The 20,911-nt window shown below is 32.8% G+C and overlaps 1 protein-coding gene across 7 annotated transcripts in view; it reads left to right on the top strand.

Annotated features, from left to right (window-relative positions):
- Erbb4 (erb-b2 receptor tyrosine kinase 4) overlaps positions 1-20,911 on the top strand; it is a 1,059,983-nt gene that overhangs the window by 787,484 nt on the left and 251,588 nt on the right. For all 7 annotated transcript variants that reach the window (XM_058585185.1, XM_046462890.2, XM_046462893.2 and 4 more), the window contains 3 exons: positions 6,438-6,570; positions 11,746-11,839; positions 18,639-18,793. In XM_058585185.1, coding sequence (XP_058441168.1) covers positions 6,438-6,570; positions 11,746-11,839; positions 18,639-18,793 — 382 coding nt within the window. The remainder of the gene's footprint in view (positions 1-6,437; positions 6,571-11,745; positions 11,840-18,638; positions 18,794-20,911) is intronic.

Raw genomic sequence — 20,911 nt, forward strand, 5'->3', positions numbered from 1 at the left:
AGGTTTAGTGCAACTTCTCTAAAAATCAAGTAAGGATTTTAAGAGAGACAAGATTATCATAAAATTATAGGGGAAGGAAAACATGTTAAACTAGATGAAATGAATTTGGAAAAAAGAAAATCAAGTGGGGACATTTAGTTAACATACTTTCACCATATTACATAGCTACAGTAATTAAACCTTTGTGATATTGGGGAAGGGAGAGACACACATAAATCAATGAAAAAACAGAGAACATACAAACTAACCACAATTGAAAAATATATGTTGATTTCTGATGAAAGTGTAAAAATAATTCAACAGAAGAAAAGATAGTCTTTAGAAAAAAATGACTCTGGAACCAGTGACTTCCCATGGGCCAAAAAATAAATCTTACCCTGATTTTGACACCTTATGTATACATTAGCAAAATATAGGCCATGAACTTAAATGTAAAATATAAAGCTATAAATCTTTCATAATAATAAAAAGAAATAACTATAGATATAGTTTATTTGTAGAGAGCTTGCCTAGCATGTGAGAAGCCTGGCACAGATCCTTAGTACCATGAAGGAGAGAAATAAATAAAAAAAGGAGAAATTATTTAGGATCTAGAGCTAGGTAAAGGAGAGCACCCTCTGGTAAGGAAATTTAATAAATTTACAATCATCAAAATGAAAACATTTTCTCTGAAAATTAGTAAAGGATGAAAGTCTAAGCTACAGATTAGGAGAAAAGATTTTGTTACCAGATAGATATACATGAATATTTGGCAGATAGACCATAACAACAACAAAAAGATCTTAAATGGACAAGCACATGAAGAGAGGTTCTCCAAGATTATGTGCCGAAGAAAATAAGCATATGTAATGATGTTCAGCATTATTCCCAGTTCCCTGGAAATTCAGAAGAAGGCTGATACCAGAGTCCTAGACTGGAGGCTTGACTCTGAGAATCCAAAAGATCAGGTCAAGCCGCTCACCTCAAAAAACAAACAGAAAAGGTAATGGTGAAAAGCATGAAGGAACTTTCATCAGTGTGGCTGTACCAGAAAGTCAAGGAGACCCATGTCCTTAGCCCTGTGTTTGAGATTCTGAGATTTTATAGGAAGGGAAATCAGGGCAAGGGTTGGTGGGTTTATATAGCTGGGGATTTTTTCTAGCTGCCCCTGAAGGTGATCTTAATCTGAGGTAGTCTTTGCATCATTGTCTAAGAATTGCAGGAGAAGCCTTGTCCCAGATAAGAAAGTTTCTGTTGCCTGGAGCGTAGCTTCCACTCTCACAAGATGTGTATCAGATCAGACCTTGTTCCTGGAATCCAAGGTGACTGGGAGCAAAGAAGATAGATACAAAATGGAGGCAGAGATGCCAACCAAGACTTTAACTCTACTTTTAGCCACCATTGGACTTTGGAGGCTAAATCCTTATTACAAAACCATGATAAATAGTACCATAGATATCAGAATAGCTAAAACAAACAGTGATAAAGTCAGATGCCAGAGAAGATAAAGATGCAATAATGTACACTTTGCCAATTGGAATGTAAAATGGTACAGCCACTCTAGAAAACAATTTATTATACTCATTATAAAAAATAATAATAATAACTGAAACGCTTCTACCATGTGACCAGGAATTGAGCATTTTGGGAAGAATTAAAATCATACACCATGGCCTATATACTAATGTTTATATCAGCACTATTTTTAATACCTGTAAACTAACTGGAAATGACTCAAGTGTCCTTCTACAGGTGGATGGTTAAATAAAGTGTGGTGATCCAGACCATGGAATACTACTAGCAGTAAAACAGGAACATGATACTAACATACAAAACAACCTGGAGAATCTCTGGAGATGTCTGAGTGAAAAGAATTCTAATCCTTAAAAGTTACATACTGCATGGTTCCATTTATCAATATTTTTAAATGACCAAATTATAGAATTCAGAGAGGTTGAGGAGATGAGGTGGAAGTGAAGATAGGAGACAAGGCATTGTGAAAATAAACGTGCAGCAGTAGCGATTCTTGGTGTGGAGGGAATCTCTTCTGTAGTTTGACAATATCAGCATCAACAACCTAGTTGTGTTATTGTGCTACAGTTTTGCAAGGTCATATCATTTGGTTAAACTGAGTAGAGGTACCAAGGAATCTCTCTATGTTGTCACTTACAACTACACAGGAATTTCTTAGAATAAAAAAGTGCAATTAAAAATGTGTACATTACAAGCCCAAGAGATTAAATTGTACATCAAAAGTTATGTAGCTCCTAACCCACAGATGCCATAAAAAAAGGGAAGAAAAAAATGAAATCATAAAAATTCAGTTAATAAAAAAATCTAGCAGAAACATAAGAGAAAGGGGAAAGAGAACAAATTAAATAAACAGAAAAAATAGCAAGATGAATGACTCAACATTAATTAATATATTATAACAATATTATAACAATAATTATACTAAATTGGTCTAACACCTATTTAAAAGACAGAAATTGACAGATTGAATGTAAAAAGTGAGATACATTATTACATGTTACTTTCACAGCATAAGCTTCAAACATAAAAATACAAATGGATTAAATTTGACAAGATGCAAAATATTTATGTACCATTGGAGATAAATAGATTAATAGGAACAGAACCGGAAATCAATCCACACTACAGGGACAATTAATTTTTCACAAATATGCAAGTTTACATACATTTGCATTTGCATTTGGAAAAGAAAGGATAATTTCTTAGACAAATAATGCTGAAAATATTGAATATCCATATAAAGAAAAGGAATAGATTCTTACTAAGTAGGTGTGATAGTAAATTTTGTCAATTTAGCTGAGGCATGAGATGCCTAGATTAGTTAAACATTATTTCTGGGTGTGTCTGTGAGAATGTTTCTGGATGAAATTAGCATCTCAATTGATAAATTTAGTGAAACAGATTGCCCTCTTTAATATGAGTAGACATCATCCAGTCCATTAAGGGCCTGCATATAATAACAAATGGTACAGGGAGGAAGAATTCACTCTTTGTGACTGCTTGGGTGGAATGTTAACCTTCTTGGATTGGGACTTATATCGTAAGTGCTCCTAGTTCCTAGCCCTTTGGACTTGGACCCAAACTTACATCATTGTTGTTGTTGTATCTCCGGTTTCAGACTCAAACTGGAACTACATCCCTGGCTTCCATGTGACCCCAGCTTGCAGATGGCAGATAGTGGTACTTACCAGTTTTAATATAAAATAAGAGATCGGCTCACACACTTATTTTATATATGTCTCTTCTTATATAGTTTCTTTCCCTCCCCATGATTTTTGATGATTCATCCATGTTCTGTGTATCAATACTTCATTTGTTTTTTATTGAGTATATTCCATTGAACATATCAATTTTTTTCAAATCCATTTACCTGTTGACAGTTATTTAGACTATTTTCCGTTTTGGTCTATTAAAAATAAGCTACTACAGGGTTGGGGTTGTGGCTTGATTAAAATTGACAAGATGAAAAATATTTATGTGCCATTGGAGATAAATAAATCAATAGGAACAGAACCAGAAATAATCAATCCACAGTTATTTTATATAAATATATATAATTTGTTATATTGTTTTTATTTCTTTCTGGAGAACCTTGACTGCTATACTACCGTGAATGAAAATTAACTCCAAGTGGATCATATACATATTTGTAAGACCCAAAACAAGGACATTATGAAAGAAAACATCAGAAAAAAATACCATGACCCTAGGTTAGGCATATTTAAAACTTTTTAGACATGATATGAAAAGCATGATTTATAGAGATAAAATTGATAACTTGTACTTCATCAAAATTTAAAACTTCTAAAAGACAGTATTAAAATAGTGAAAAGAAAAAGCTAAAATCAGAAGAAAGTACTTATAAAATAAAAAAAAAAAAACCTCTCAATACCAGGAAATAAGAAATCAATATAATATCAAAAAGGAAGATTTGATATCACTTCACCAAACAAGATAAATAGCAAATAGATACATTAAAAGATGCTCAAAATCTTTTATTTTTTTTAAACTAATGTAATTTTTTTTACTTTAGTTATTTCAACATCTTTAATCATGAGTAAATATAAATAAAAATTGCCATGATAAACTATTGCATGCCAATAAATGAAGACTGGATTAAATAGTGATCATATCAAGTATTAACAAAGACATGGGAGAACTTCAGCTCTCCAGTTGTGTTCATGGTTGTTGGGAATGTAAATTGGTGCAACTACTTTGAGAGACAATTTCACAGTTTCATAAAAGTTAACCCCGTATCTACCATATTAATCAACCATACCATTTTGAATATTTACCCAATAGAAATGAATGTGTGTATCCATACCTTGTATACATATATTTATAGTAACTTATTTTTTTAAAGTACTTTTAGTTATAGATGGACACAACACCTTTATTTATTTATTTTTTATGTGGTGCTAAGGATGGAACTCAGTGCCTCACATGTGCTAGGCAAGCACTCTACCACTGAACCACAACCCCAGCCCTATAGTAGCTTATTTTTAATAGACCAAAATGGAAAACAGTCTAAATGTCAGTCAATAGGTAAATGGATTTTAAAAAAATGGTATGTTCAATGGAATATACTCAATAAAAAAATGAATGAAGTATTGATACACAGAACATGGATGAATCTTCAAAAATCATGGGAAGGGAAAGAAACTATATAAGAAGAGATATACATTATGTAAAATTCTATGAAACACAAATAGTATATGGTGACGGAAACTAAACCCCTGGTTGTCTGAGGGGGATGGGACAAAAAGGAGAGATTACATACATCATAACAAATCTTTTGGAGGTATTGGATACATTTATTATCTTTACTAGGTATACATTTCATAAGTATATACACATGACAAAACTTATCAATTTGTACATTTTATACATGAGCAATGCATCATGTCATATATAACTCAGTAAAACTAAAATTGCTTTATAAATAAATAAATATAAATATATATATTTTCCTATCTTAAAGTATATATATATATATATATATATATACTCTCCTATCTTAAACTATACTGGTAGAGATTATTCATGTAAGCAGTTATAAAGTAAAAAGTCTTATTGATATGTCTGTCAGCCTTAAGAAAATATTTTATACTATTTAACATGGGCACTTCTTTAGCCCCCATGATATTAGACAAAGAAAGTAGGAACTAGGAAATTTATTTCACTATTTTAAAACCTTGTCAGCATCCAAGGTGGAAGCAGTATGCTCTCAAGAGTACCTTAGAACAGCTTTCACAGTTTCCAGGATATGGTCCCCTGGTTATGTTACATTAACATGTTCAGGTGTCATTTAGTTCTATTATTTTCGCCTCTTCTTACCTTCTTTGAATGCATAGTTCATTTTTTTTTACTTGTTTAATTTCTTTTTGTTTAAGATAGTATTTTTTTTTCTATTTTACTTCACAAATGACTTTTGCCATGAAACCTTACAGCCTATAATAAATAAAATCGGTAATCAATGGAAAGATAAAGATTTCAATGTTTTTATCTTCATGAGAATTCATAACATTTCATGAAAACCGTATGCACTTGTGTTTCTGATGCCTAAAATCACTTTTCAGGTACCCAGAATAGAATTTGAAATCTTTATGAGCACTTCTTATTCAGCATCTAGTGGCCCTTCAAAAAAATTATGTTACATGATACAAATAATAATATACTGAATAAATTCCGTTCGGTATAAAGGAGAACAGAAATGGACAGTTTTAACTGGCAATTTTAAAACATAGCCCCCCAAATTTTTGGCACTTCTCCCATCATAAAAAAGACATAAGATTAAAAACCCCTGTTTGTATTTTAAACTCTATACCTCCTCATGGGTAAGCCTGAAATTTTGAATATTCTTTTAAAATTATTTTTTGCATGTACTAATATCAAGGTAGATATAGTCATAAAAATCTTGTATTTTAGTTCTATTCTTTTCTCCCCCTCTTACGCTCTGTGTGTGTTTTTCATTTTTTTCTCTCTTCTTGTTCATGTATTTTTTAAAGATAATATCTTTCTTCTTTTTTTTGTGATGTTATTTGATACAATTGAAGCATAAATACTTATTTTCTTAGTGGAGCCAACCGTTGGACTGGGAAAGTTCTTGGTCTAGTCCTTACCTTGGAACCGTCACCTCTCTTCCCTCTAGAATTCAAATAGATGCCTGTGTTTTGCTCAGTTTTGTATTTTATGAAAAATACAACATTGCTGTTCAAACATTAGTGAGTAGACCTCTGCAACATGGAGTAAGTGGGGGTAGGCTGGGGCATGGGGATTGGAGATAAGGCAAAGCTATCTGATGCAGATCTCCTTTAAGAAGCCAATGTCTTTAAAAGCATTTAAACAATCTTAGGAACACAGTAAGTTTTGACACTTTTTTTTTTTTTTGCTTTATTTACCCTTGATTTTGGTGTGCTTTGCAGCTGCTGAAGGAATGGTGTGCAATCATCTATGTTCCAAGGATGGCTGTTGGGGTCCTGGGCCCGACCAGTGTCTTTCATGCCGACGCTTCAGCAGGGGAAGGATATGCATAGAGTCCTGTAACCTCTATGATGGGTAAGGAATTGCATACTGTCCCTTTTACCGCCTCAGCAGTGAGACACTGATTAGCTCAGATTTTTAAGATTTAAGAAAATGGAAAAATTTCAAAATGTGTGAAGAGATCATCAGGATTTTTCAGAAGACTTCATACTACAAAAGGGAGATAACAAACACATTTTAAGGCAAAATGGTTTTGTTTCAAATAACAAGTCCAAATATTTATATGTTGAATAGTATGTACATTTTAGAAATGTTTACTAAGGTAGATAATTCTTAATAAATTATAACAAAAAAGCACAGTTTGGAAAAATAAAAATCATTTTTTTAAGAGGGAAATTTTTATAAAGTTTCAGGTCTCAGCAATCTGTTTTACTTCTGATATTTTCCAGTTACTTTTCATCCACAGTCACTGCATAACTTTTGATTTTTTTCCATTCCAGTTACATACTTATTTGCATTTTAGGAAGAGTCCATGTTCCTATGTCATTGACAACTATTTAACCCTATTTTTGTAATGTCTAGTTGGAGAGGTTTCTGAAAGTGTTCTGCCACTCTCTAGAAAACTTGAGCAACATTTTAAACTGAGTATTTTCAATTCATTCTGGTAGTGCAATAATCACATTACTAGTAATAAAACCCTAGTATATACTACATTGCCTGGCATTTCATACACTCATAAAACCACTTTATCATAAAATACCATTTTATGCATCATAGTTGTCCTTCATCAGTGTGGTAATGCATTTCTTAGCACTCTCTAAGTCAAGTTTCCCCATATTCTTCAAATGAAAATGTTTTCAACAGTTTTGTAAAATACAGCTTTGAAGCTCTTCATTTCTTCTTGTGCCTCATGAATTATCTCATTTTAACAACTATTTTCATGATACCTGATAACACTATAGTTTTGCCTTGTGTATCAACAGGATAAAACTCTATTTATCATAACATTATTATAATGATATTGATATGTTTCTTCTTTGAAAGATGACCCAAGCATATTCACTTCACAAAATTTAGAAGAAAAAGATAAAGCTTAGAATTTTAAATATAAATAACTTATATTTTTTAAAAAACAATTACATAAGAACATAATTATTTTTTAAATGTTTTAGTTATGGATGGACACAATATCTTTATTTTGTTTATTTATTTTTATGTGGTGCTGAGGGTAGAACCCAGTGTCTTACATGTGCTAGGCAAGCCCTCTGCCACTAAGCCACAACCCCAGTCCAAGAATGTAATTATTTTTCAGGAAAATTTCAGCTTGTAATTTTGTGAGGTACAATAACCTGGTGAATTTGATAGTGAATTGAAAAGTATGTGCTACTTGTCTAATTTAATTGTGTTCATGCTTATACAGATTGTTATGAAAGTGTATTTTCTGTACATAAAATACCTTGGATGAAATATACCTGTTTGTGCAGCAGTTGGTGTCTCTAAAATTACTCATAAAAGTCATTAGTTCCACTAAGTGAATGTTATATTAAGTGTTTATTAAATTTATAGGTGTAGTTCTAAGCAGGAAATATATTCTAGAAATCATTTTATCCAATAGAACAATCTTATAAATAATAAGGAACAGTATAATTAACTACTTACTAAAATCATAACACTGTAGAAGAACCAAGCTAGCGCTAGAAGTAGTAACACTTGATTTATCCTGTTTCCTTTCCAGAATAATGCTGTTTTTCTTATATATTTCAATTTCAACCTTGTCAGAAATATTAAATGTATAAATATGTGCTTATGTGTGTATGTATATATACATATATGCACACACATAATATAATATAATATATATATATATATAATATAATATATATATAAATTTGCTACATTCTACAAAACAGTAAATGGAAAACAAATAAGAAATCAAAAAAAATGCAGGGTATCTAAGCACTGATGAAGAGATCAATTTTGATATTTAACATTTTTCATATTTACATCATTTTAATTTTCATATTTACATTAATTCAAATCTTGGCTATACAATGAAGGATTCCCTCTTCCCATCTTGTGACATTGGCTGGTTTCTGTCAACATTGCGTGGTTGCCTGGGTAGTTAAGGCCTTTGAGGAAGAATGAATTCAAATCTTAACTTCATTTCTTCCTAATTGAAATGTTCAACTTTTGACAAACACCCTAATCATTCTAAACTTGGATTTGTTTCCTTCTTCCCTCCCTCCTCACTTCCTTTTTGAAATGGGGTCTCATTGTGTTACACAGGCTGGTCTTGAACTCCTGGTCTCAAGTGATCCCCCTGCTCAGACTCCAAAGTAGCTGGGACTACAAGCACTCACTATTGCACTTGGCTAAACTTGTTTTCTTATATGAAAAATAGGAATAACAATGGAATAAGGTCTTAAGTTCCAGCAATAGAAATTATTGTCATAATTTCCTTTTGTGTCTATTATTCTGAGCTGTTTAAATGGTTCAGAGAAATAGTCATGTTAAAAACTGCTGAAAATAATCAAATGCAATTCACATTTACCAAAATTATTGGGAGAGCATACACACACACACACACATGAATGCACACACATGCAGTGTGTGCATGTGTGTTTGTGTGTGTATTAGAAGAGAACAAATCCTCAAAAGAGAATTTTTTTGAAGGGAGAAAGAAAAAAATAATCAATTCCTGGCTGATGAGTATTCAAATATGGGTCATATCACTAACTGTATTTCTGTATTTCTTAACTATAATGCATAATCAATTTAGAATGAAAGAAAAAAGATAATTGCAATGGAACCTTAAAACCTCCTGCCTACCTGGACACAGGGGCACACATCTGTTATCCCAGTGACTCAGGAGTGTGAAGCAGGAGGACTGCAAATTCAAGGCCAGCCTTGCTCATTGAGCAAGATCCTCAGCAACTTACAAGTCCTTGTGTCAAAATTAAAAAATAAAAACCCTGGGAAGATAGCTCAGTGGTAAAATGTCCTTGGGTTCAATCCCTTGTACCAAAAAGTAAAAAAAAAAAAAATAATAATAAAATTAAAACCTTTCTGTCAACTCTTCTGAAACTTTCAGATGAACACAGAAACATTAACGATTGTACCAGTCTAAAAATCTTTGCAGGCATTTTTATTTTTAAGAATCACAACCCCTCATTGAAACAATATGTTTCTCCTTTACAGAAGATATTTAGGAAATTAAACTTAGAAAAGTTGAAGTATTTAAGTCCTAGAAATATCACTGTTGATTGTGGGTTTTAGTTTTGGAAGACTAGCCACTTGTGATTACAGAATCGGTTGAGCTAACACACAAGTATTACAGCAAAAACAAGTGAAACAAACTTAGCATGCAAAGTTCATGCTCAACAGACTAATTTGTTAGGTCAAATTCAAGTGGAAGGGGAACTCTGGCAAAGTCACAGTAAAGTCACTAGGGGGCAGGGAAGGAAAAGAGCAACGGTGGCAACAGTAAAGGGTAGGATCCTTTAGGAAGGTAGAAAGGAAGAGAGCCACACAATTTTAAGTCTGTGGAAGAAAAAGCAACAGGTTGTCTCCATGATTTTTCTGACCTGCATCATCCTCTTCACCTCTCTGTGTGGACAAGTGGGTTCTGGAGTAGAAGAGTAAGAAAAGTATGGCCTCTGTTTGAGTAGCACAAAAATAATGTGTTTCATAACCGTTTAATTTCCAAAGAAATTATTATCCAAAACCAGTAATTAGCTAGTCCCTGGCTTTGAGCTGTCATAAAATTTTACTATACAGTGTTTTTCATCCTCTTTACAGTTTAACCACTCCCCCATACCAGGTCATATGGATCTTTGTATCCTGAATGTGTCCTCTGTTGAATACTTTATATCACTCCTGTTGATGAAGCATACAAAAGAAAACCTGTTTTTATAATTAAGAGTTTAAATTTAAGAAAATTCATAAAAGGTTTGATCTATAACAAACTAATATCTCATACTTAAAATGCAAAAAGCATGTAACTGCCTATGTACACACATAATTAAACCACCTATTTATGCTGTTCATTTTGAAAGCCAAACTAATTATTCTGCCTTGGAATACATAGAGTTGTAATATAACCAACAGAAAACATTGTTCAACCTTTGGACTTCTGTTATTTATGAAGGGTTTAAGTATTCAATTGGGAAAAATAATTCATCACTCTAGGAATAATATGTTTGAACTTGTCACCCAATCAATTGGTGGTTTGGAATGGTAGGTCAGGGAAAAAAGGCATGAAATAATCAATAAATTGGCTACACATATTAGTCAAATTTTGTTAATTACTCTAAATAACATTCAAAATTGTCCTTACCCGGTTCTTCAACCTCTTGTACATTAGTAGGAATGAGGTAGTTGGAACATATTATAGATGACTGATACCCAATTATGGAAATGAAACATTTAGAAGGGACTTTGGAAAATTTAGGTATTGATAACCATTTAATACACAAATAGTCCAAAAAAATTATGAATGCAAGAAGGATGACCATCATCCCAATAGATTTCAATTAGAAAGTTTTAGGATTTAACCATTAAACTATTTTTAAACATTTTATACCATAAAGAATTACTTCAAAAAGAATTGAGATTGAAAAAAATGTTGTGATATTAGATCAATAATCTAAGAAAATAAAATCCACCATAAAAGATATTTTTTTCTAATTCTCTAAGGCAGATATTTTGAAAGGAGAAAAGAAATCAAAGCGTTTTTTGAAGTTTCACCAAAAATAAATTGAAGACTCTTGGGATTTGAAGGACAAGGATAGGGAACACTTCATGTAACTTAGCAACAAGAAAAATACAATAGTTCTTTCAAAGTTTAGAAATTAAAGCTTCATCCAAGAGTAAACTTTTATATGGATACAAACAGGCATACCCTTATCTAAAAAGGTACAAAGCGTTTTGCTGCGTCATCAGAAGAGTTACTTTTTTTTTTTTTTTTTCTTTTGAGAGGGCTAGAATCTCTCTCACAGGAGAGGTTTCCAGAATGAGTCTTTCATTGAATCCAATAGAGGACAAGGAGAGCCATCTGGCTGCCGTTTATCTTTTCTCCTAATGGAGAACTTAGTCCTTAATGTACAGGGAAATGTTTCTGATGCTCCTGGCACATAGAGAAACAAACTCAAGAATTTACTCTGCCAATAGGACTTTTAGCAGATGTTAGTTCATTTTTTAAGTTGACAGCTTGTTTGCTTACACCTCCTCATGCAGCTGATATTTTCACAGTGAATTTCGGGAGTTCGAGAATGGCTCCATCTGCGTGGAGTGTGACTCCCAGTGTGAGAAGATGGAAGATGGCCTCCTCACATGCCATGGACCGGTAAGCCTGGAGGTGTTGTGGGTGTGCTGGCTGTGTAGTATCATGTGTGAATGTTCGTTCTATCATTGTCTTATCGTCTATCCATCCATTCAGTAGGTATCTATGGAATGCAATGGGGGAACATGTTTAATAGTTCACCTTTGAGAGGCTTACAGTTTTGGAGGAAGATAAAATGTGAGATAAAATATTTGAAAATACAATGGTATCAATATTTATCCCCCTGATAATGTATCTAAACAGAAGTATAGCCATGAAGTTGTCTTGGAAAATGGAACGTTGTTGAGAAGAATGCTACATGATAATTTGCTTGAAGTATAATCATTGATGTAATATAAACATTTGTAAGTTATAGAAGATGAGAAACTAATTATATCATCGGGCTGGATGTTGAGAACTTCAAGGAAGGTGCTAGTGAAGTGGTGTTTGACTCATGCTTTGAAGAAAAATTTGTAAGAAGGAAACGTAGAGATTTTTAAATGTGATTGTTCACGTCGTGTTCAGGAAAAAGTATAACACATTCATTTCTGTATTTACCCACTTGTCTATTATGGCAGTGTGAAGGATAGTAAAAAAAGAAGGAATAAAAGCATTATGATAAACAATATGGCAGAAAGAAGAACTGAGCTATGAGAATCCAAGGAGAAGCTATAGGATCAGGAAAGTCTTCATGGATGAGGTGCCATTTGTATAATTTGAAGTTATCTTTAGGGAGAAAATGATACTTATTTTTTAGACCTCCTTTTGGTTTCTATCATTTGGGCTTTTCCTTAATAATAAGATCAGTATGAGTTTGTCATCTCAAAGTGTCATATTCATCCTTCTTTAGAAAAATTTCCAGTTTATCTGTTATTGAATCATCTCTCAGTAGATAATTTGGGGACCAAATAATTTGGGTATAACTAAAAGCTCAACATTGCTCCATAATAATTTATTTAAAATTAAAAAGTATTAATTTTTCTACCAGAGTGCTTATTTAGCACACAATTAGCTTAGGAAAAGAAAATATCACTGAGCCCTCCACGCTTCCATTAGGCCCCAATGACCTGTTCTGGAAGTTCATCTAAAGAAGGATATGGAAAACGTGGACAGTTCAGAGGACTACTACAGAATGATTAAACTTGGAAAATCAGATCCCCGAGAGAAAGAAGTGATGTTATTTGGCTTGAAGAACCAAAGTCTAAAAGGCAATTTAATATGTAATGATCTCTATGTAAGTACGTAAAGGGCACATACAGCTATTTTCCTTCTCCACCATGAACAGGCATGGAAATATAGTCAATCCACAGCATGAGAAATGTGAATTCCTTAGGGAATGTCATGAGACATAAGGAAGTAAATTTCTGTAAAAGTTTACTAAAACAAGTTGAGTTATCAATGCTTGTTCTTTGAACTCTTATTTAGGTAAGTTCTAGATAATAATTCATAAAATGAAAACAGTCTCTTCAGAGACTCTGAAACTTTGAAAATAAACAGTCAAAATGATCAGGGATTTAGCCATCTCCTCTAATCAAGGCTGGGGATGATCAAATGACTCTGGGTCAGCAAACACCTTTTTAAAAAAGTTATGACAACGGCAAAACTATCTGCTATTTTATTTGTGAATCCTTATGGATGCTACTTCATTACACTGATATTTCCTATGGATTTATTAGTACTATTGTCTAACTGAACCTTTTTCTTGACACATAATTTTTGTTTTTTCTTTCCTTTATCCTTTTAATTCTGAAAAAAAAAAAAAAAACTCTAAGAAACATTTGTTCATTTAGTCAACAAACACTGTTTAAGAACTACTTTGTATCAGGTTCCATTAGCACACCAATTATGAGTTTTTAGATACTAACAAACTAAATATTAATGTGCAAAAATATTTCTCCAACATCAACAGAGGCATTATTTGCATATTTAAATATATTATTCTTACATTAGGCTTTTTTGCATATATTGCATTCTGTTTATTAAAAACATTGTATTTTTACCTTTCTTGTAATTTTTACCTTTAAAAAAATCACTCATTCCTAGTAATTAGTATTTTTAGTCCACCTAATTCCATAGACAGAAAACTAATTTGCTTAGAAGTAATGCAAACATAGTAAAAAGTATATTATATATTTTCTAGAGTAATTTCATAGGGAATTTCCCCTGTATAAATCTCTATAATAATCTGCTCCATAATATGATTATACTAGTTTTCAAGTATTGAAAAATTTTATGACCATTTTATCTATTAATCATAAGTCAAAATCATTATGATCATTATAAATCATATTAATGTTGAGTGTAATGGTGCATACCTATAATCCCAGCCACGAAGGAGGCTGATGCAAGATGATCACAAGTTCAGAGCCAGCCTCAACAATTCAGAGAGGCCCTAAACAACTTAGTAACACCCCCGTCTCAAAAGAAAAAAAGATATAGAACTGGGAATGTTGCTCATTTGTTAAGTGTCCCTGGGTCCAATCCCAGATACCTAAATAAATAAATAAATAATATTCATTTCCATGACTTAATGTTGAGTGCTCTTTGTGAGCTAGTTCTTTTGTAGAGTATTTTCACAAACTTTTTTTTTCATTTTTGTTTAGATATTGTTCCCATTTTGCCAATGAATAATCTTAGAACTGTTAAATGAATTGTCCATTATAGTAGATGTATGGATCACAATTGTAGCCTCCCACCTTAGGGCGTTTGACTGTCCCATGCTTTTACTGATCCTCATGCTGCCTCCTATTATACAAAATTATAGTAGTGAAGAACCGCTTTATTAATTTATCTTATTTTGTAGGTTTTTACAGTTTGTTGGTTATTTATTCTCCAATGGAATTTTGATAGTTTATAAATGTAAACATTAAGATAACCCCAAATTAATGCTCTTTGTATTGTCATAAATTACTTGACAGGAGGGAGTTAAAATAGTCTTATAACAAACACAATTTTTTTTTCCATAATGGCAGCATTTGTTGGGCCAGATAATTAATATTACTATTTAATTCTAAAATTATGAATTGACATATCAAAAGATAAGAGAAGGTGATCCATCAAAAAAAAAATAGAAAGTTCAGGAAGGCTAGATGAGGCATCTGTGGAGGATAAGAGCACTTAATTAAGACAGTCTGAGATCAGTAAGCCTTGCAGTTATTAGCACAGTACTTTTTAGAAAAATTGTAATGGCTGAGCTCAAGTAGTGGTTCAAATTTTGTGCCTACTTAGGATGGGGATTTGCTTGCTTTCAGCCTTTATAATTCATGTAAGGTTTTTCTTCATTTCTGAGTCCATACGTTGATTTCACAATTGGTGACAGTGATGGTTTTGTGTGCTAAGTAACAGGCATGGGTTATCCAACAGTTTCTGGAGGCTTCTCCATGAGCCTGACATTGATAGAGGAAGTCATCAATGCTATTTGGAAATCACACTGCTGCCCTTACAGTTTATTCTGGTGAAATCATATTTCTTTGACTTGTCAATATTTCCCTAATGAAAATAATATATGTAATGTACATTTATATTGATAAAACACTGTTAATCTGAAGCATGCTAGAACCTTCTTCATTTAAAATGAAAAGAAATTGAGCTTATAATGATAGAAAGTTTCTCCAAAAGATAGACTCTCAGGAGGATGAGGAGCTGCAACTCAGCTATAGAAGATCTGACCCCAAGTTTCTTGCACTTATCATTTCACTTTATTATTATTTTTTTCAGGCAACAATGTCTTTAGTATGATAAGAAGAAAAATGCTTTCTGGGAATATGCCAGTTTTATGTTAAACGGGATAGTATTATCCTGCCTAATTATGACAGAAATCTAGGATCATTGTGAGAGGAATAAATTTGAAATCAAAGATGTCCTTTGCTTTTCTATCTTTATCTGTCTGCTGTTGATCTTCATTATTTAAGTTAGTTGATTTATTTTCACAATTTCCCCCATTCTGTGTTACTTTCACTATTTCTGTATAGTTCTGTTAAGAAAGGTAAGAGAAGGAGTGAGAGAAGAACGAAAAGTTAGGAAAATCAGACAAAGTTTCAAGAGACCAAAATGTTGCCCAGAGGGGCAGCAATGGAAGAGAAAGGAGAAGGGAATGGAACTGATTTTCAAAATACATGTTTGTTTTATATAAAAGCTAGAGTGGCTCTTAAAGCTAGATTTTCTAAAAAGGATGTGCTGACACAATATGTAGCCCTCATGTTGCAATAGCTCTCAGAAAAAACATTGGCCCTTTCACATAGGGTACACGGATAATCTTTTAACTATTCAGAAGCAGCCCCCTCACTGTAGTGGCCTAGCATTGTAGCAGGCTTTGAAATCATGACACTTCTATTCAACATGGGGTCCCTGAGTCATGGCATCCTGGAAAGAGAAGTCTGGAGAGTTTAGCATATGAATTCAAATTCATGTGAATTCTACATAAAACTCCCTGTCCAAAATAAGCTATACCTTATCTCTATTAAGAGGGAACTTAGCATATTCATATGTGGCTCCAAGTAGAGCTACCAGAGAAAATAATCCTGAGAGTAAAATGCAATATTTCTATCAGGATTTGGCCTGATATTTAGTTGTATAATATATTACTGTGTCCAGAGGTAGCTTACAATCAGGAATTAAATATATTGCCTCCATTTTCTATTATTGCATTTATACATTCATTCTCTACACCTAGTTTTTAAAAATCCTTGGAAATACAAAGATAGAAGAGTAAACATCATATGTATGTATATTTTTCAGTCCTTTATTATGGAAATAAAATGGGAAATCAGTATGTTTAATTTCTTTTGAGATTTGTTAGAATAGATTTTTTAGTTATCTCAAGACATTTTGTTTTCTATCATAATAAAACAATCAAATACTTGAGATGCTTAAAGAACAAAGAACAAAATACAATTTACTTCAGTAAAATAATCTTGAATATTAAATAAGAACTTAACTGGTTTCCGTGTATTTTTTACATCTTCTGATATTGTCTGGATATTATTTTACATTACAAGAACTTAATAGAGAAATAATTCTTGATTCCTAATTCAGACTAAAACTGCCTAATTTACTCATAGAAAGTTTTATTCTGTGTTTTGCAAGAAGCATGTTTCTTATACCATAAGTCATGCCACTGAGCATACGTGCACAGTAAACCATTCCCTATAATAGATGGTATTATGTGCCTAAGTACCCATGAGCATGTGTTAAAATTGGAAGGGTGTAAAGTATTCTTTTTTGGGAGGAAATAAAAACTTAACATTAGCAAACTCTTTAGGTAGAATAGGAATTAGGTTTCATAGGCCAATTGTTCATATTTATTTATTTATTTATTTTTAAGTTTTGAACATCACATCAAAATAGTGAAATAGCTGCTTGATTAACCCTCACCAGTCTCAAGATTTCCCAGCCTTTCCCTGATTGCTTTTTCTTCATTAACATACTATGATTCTTCATTAGCAATTTCTGTCTTTAAATTTTTAAATCTTATATTTCTTATTTTCCTTGTGCATTATATCACCAACTGGCGAATTCTGCTTCTTTTTGGTTAATGTTTGTGGAGGTGGCATAACATACTCCCATGAACAGATTTCATCTCTACGGTCTGTCCTCAATAAACAGTCCTGCACAATATTGTGTTTATATTTTGACTTCCAAATTATTGTGTTTGTATCTACAATACTGATATAATTGTCTCCTTGGTAGTTATTGTATTCTGTTCATGTGCATTGTCTTCGGTGTGAGCTATCAAAATCGTTGTCCTCTTCTTTAGATATAGACAGATGTTGGGGAGAATAATTAAGGGGAGAAGTTCCAGGGAGGAGTGGTCAAAGAGATTCTATTATCTTATAATCTTAAGACAATATGGTGTTCAAAAAGGAGGATTAAAATTAAATTTCAAGTAGTAATATTCAAAATATGTACATGTACAAAATTATAGGTATTGTTTATGAAAAATAACATCTTTAAATTGAAATGTTCTCAATTATCTTTGATCTAAAATTAAACTACTTATTATTTTTATGTGTTTATTATCCACTATATGAGATACAAATTTTTCAATTGATCCACAAATTCTTAGATGTCTAACATTATTTTTTAAATGTTAATTATGTTGAACTTCAAATCTTTTTATTATTGTTTACTAATCTTAATGTGAGTTTTGGCCTTAGCACAAACTGATCTGAGATGAGAAATGACCTAAGAATTACTTTTATATGCCTAGCCTACCTAATTCCTAGTAATTCCATCATAATAAATTTTAAAATTTAATTTTCAAATGAAGTCCTTCTATAACCAAAAGACACTTTGCATTTCACTCTTCTATGTAAATCAGTGTTTCCTAATTTCTATTTTATCTTTTTTCTAACTATTTAGTAAGCCCATTCACATGTTTTTAGTGATGGTGACGAATTACCCCCATGGAAATGGGTTATTATAAAAATTGTTGCAATATAATATAACCAAGAATGGATCACAAGAGTAAAACACTGACATCCTTTTGAAAATGTCATTGAACCATTTTGCTGTTCAAATTAATTCACACTAGAGGCATGCCATGGATATCCTTTAACCCAGGGACTAATGGGTTTAAAAATGCAAATATTTCAAGCAAATGCATGTCCCTATAATATTTCCCCCCACACACCCAGGGTATCAAAGCTGAACTCAAACCTCTCTTAGTGCTATTTATACTACAAGAGCTACATCTCTATTTGTACTGCTGAAAATGTTCTCTCTAGAGGAAGAGTTATTTGACACCAAATAAACCACATGCTTATGTTTCAATGAAAAGGCACCCACTTTTCTTTGTATTCTTTTTCTTCTTTTCACATTCTAGGGACCTGACAACTGTACAAAATGTTCTCACTTTAAGGATGGTCCAAACTGTGTAGAGAAATGTCCAGATGGCTTACAGGGGGCAAACAGTTTCATTTTCAAGTATGCGGATCAGGATCGGGAGTGCCACCCATGCCATCCGAACTGCACCCAAGGGTAAGCATCCTTGCCAGTCAAGGGCTCCAACTTGTACGTGTTACTAGTCAGCAGGTGCCCTCATGCATCTCTATTCCTGATACAGTCTCCTAAACTCAGAATGTCATCATAAAACTCTGTTTGTCTTTAGAGAATTCCTTTCTAAGAGAGTCAAAGTTGTTTGTGCCCTCAGAAATATTTCTGCTTAACATTTACCTACAACCATTTTATTAACGCATTCAGGCCAGGAAGGTAGTGTTGGGTATAGTTTGGATATGGTATAGAAACTCCTTCAATTTTAACTGTAGATTCAAGATTCAGAAAAGATAAGTTAATAATCATACTTCTGAGATTTATGTTTAATAAATCTTTATCAGGTTTTCTGTTTCTTTGTTGTCATAGCTTAAAGTGAGGATATCTCTCTTTGATAAATACTACCTTGGATAACTCCTTCAATAAAATCCAAGCAAAGGTAGTAATGGCAGAAAAAAAGGAGACCTAGTGATATGAATATTAATAAAATAACTAGAATATTTTGTACAAGTAATTTTGTTGTTTGTTATCCTATAACCTAAAATTTCTTTGACTGTAATAGGATAATTTGAAGATGGTTACACACTTTTCTGTTTCAAAAGGTTGTATTGTACAATGTATAATGATCAGATTGCCTGTGATATGGGTAGCAGTGGAATAACAAAAACACATTAGAGAAAGAACACTCAACTATAAAAGAAGTAACATCACTCATCTAGAAAATCCCAAAACTATGTTTTCAAATTTACCTTAGTAAGGATTTTTCTTTTTTTTCCCCTCCAGAAAGTGCATAATGTTAGAATTGAGAGCAATTTCACATACTCTATCCTCCTCCTGTCCATAAACCCTCTTCTCCATTATGAATATCCAGAAGGCTGTGTGTGTGCGCACGCACGCACACACACACACACACAAACACTCACACACACACACTTGCTGAGAGTCATCTTGGGTACTTTCTATCTGGGAGGAAAGTGTGAAGTTCCATAAAAAGATTTTCTGCCAGATTAAGGCCTAGCTGTTAGAGGATATTGAAGAAGTTAAGCAAGCAACATCATTTTCTGCCAAGAAAACATCAATTTGCAGATGCTGCTACAATTTCCTAAAGGTCAAGAAATCAGCTTAAGTCACTCTGTGAAGTGGCAGATCCTCAAAAGGTAAAGTAATATTCTGCCATTCAAGTTTAAATTCAGTTTGGAAGAGCTAACTACCAACTCATTGGTTTATACATAAGCAAGTACATTGAGGATGCTGAAATAGTCACATAGACATTTTGCTTCAAGGAAACTAGAAGTAATAAACTGTTCTGCTTGTGGGGTTTTGGCACACCTGAGTTAAGAGTATTTCATTAAAAACAAAACAAAACAAAAAACAACTGGTACTGCTGGAGCAGAAGAGTCAGCAACTGGAAGAGAAAAGTTTGCCTGCTAAAATCATCCACAAGAGGGTTTTATTGTTTTGCAGCTAAAATTAAACCAGTAAATTATTCAATATAATATTGATGTCAACAGCTGTTGCCATTCAAAATGAGACCTTTTGCGGTTTTTGCAAATCTAATTACAATGCAGCCATTAGGGAAATGCAAGTAGAGATCACAGAGCCATAGTCTGGATGTGTGGCTGGTGTGTCTTCCTCTCCACCCTTTTAAATCATGATTATATAATAAAGGAAATCATACATAGTGGAGGGAAACAGAAGTAGGGAGCAATAGAAAACGATCAAATTACCATAGCAGCAAATTTTGGATCTCAGCAAAAAGGGAATATGAAGGTGTAATAAGGAACAAATCTCACCAGATCATTTGGTAACTCTGATAAATAGAAAGAGGATGCCCTTAGCAACTCATGGCTGCATAATCATAGTGACACAGAATCCAAATATTGTACTCCCCATCATCTTTTAAGGTAAATGTATTTCTCTAATGACTGACTTGGTCCTGAGAAATTTTAATTGTTTTTACTTAGCTTCCTACTATCCTTTTTGTAATTGCCTCTATATTGTTCAAGTTTACTCATTTCATAAATGCTGTGATTCCCAGAACAAGTTATTTTGTTGTGCCTCAGACCAAAATTTAGGAGTTCCCCTGAGACTGAGTTCCCCTTATCT

Source organism: Marmota monax, unplaced genomic scaffold, assembly GCF_021218885.2.
Source record: "Marmota monax isolate L192 unplaced genomic scaffold, Marmota_monax_Labrador192_F-V1.1 WCK01_AAM20220418_F8-fsc00136, whole genome shotgun sequence".
Taxonomy (NCBI): domain Eukaryota; kingdom Metazoa; phylum Chordata; class Mammalia; order Rodentia; family Sciuridae; genus Marmota; species Marmota monax.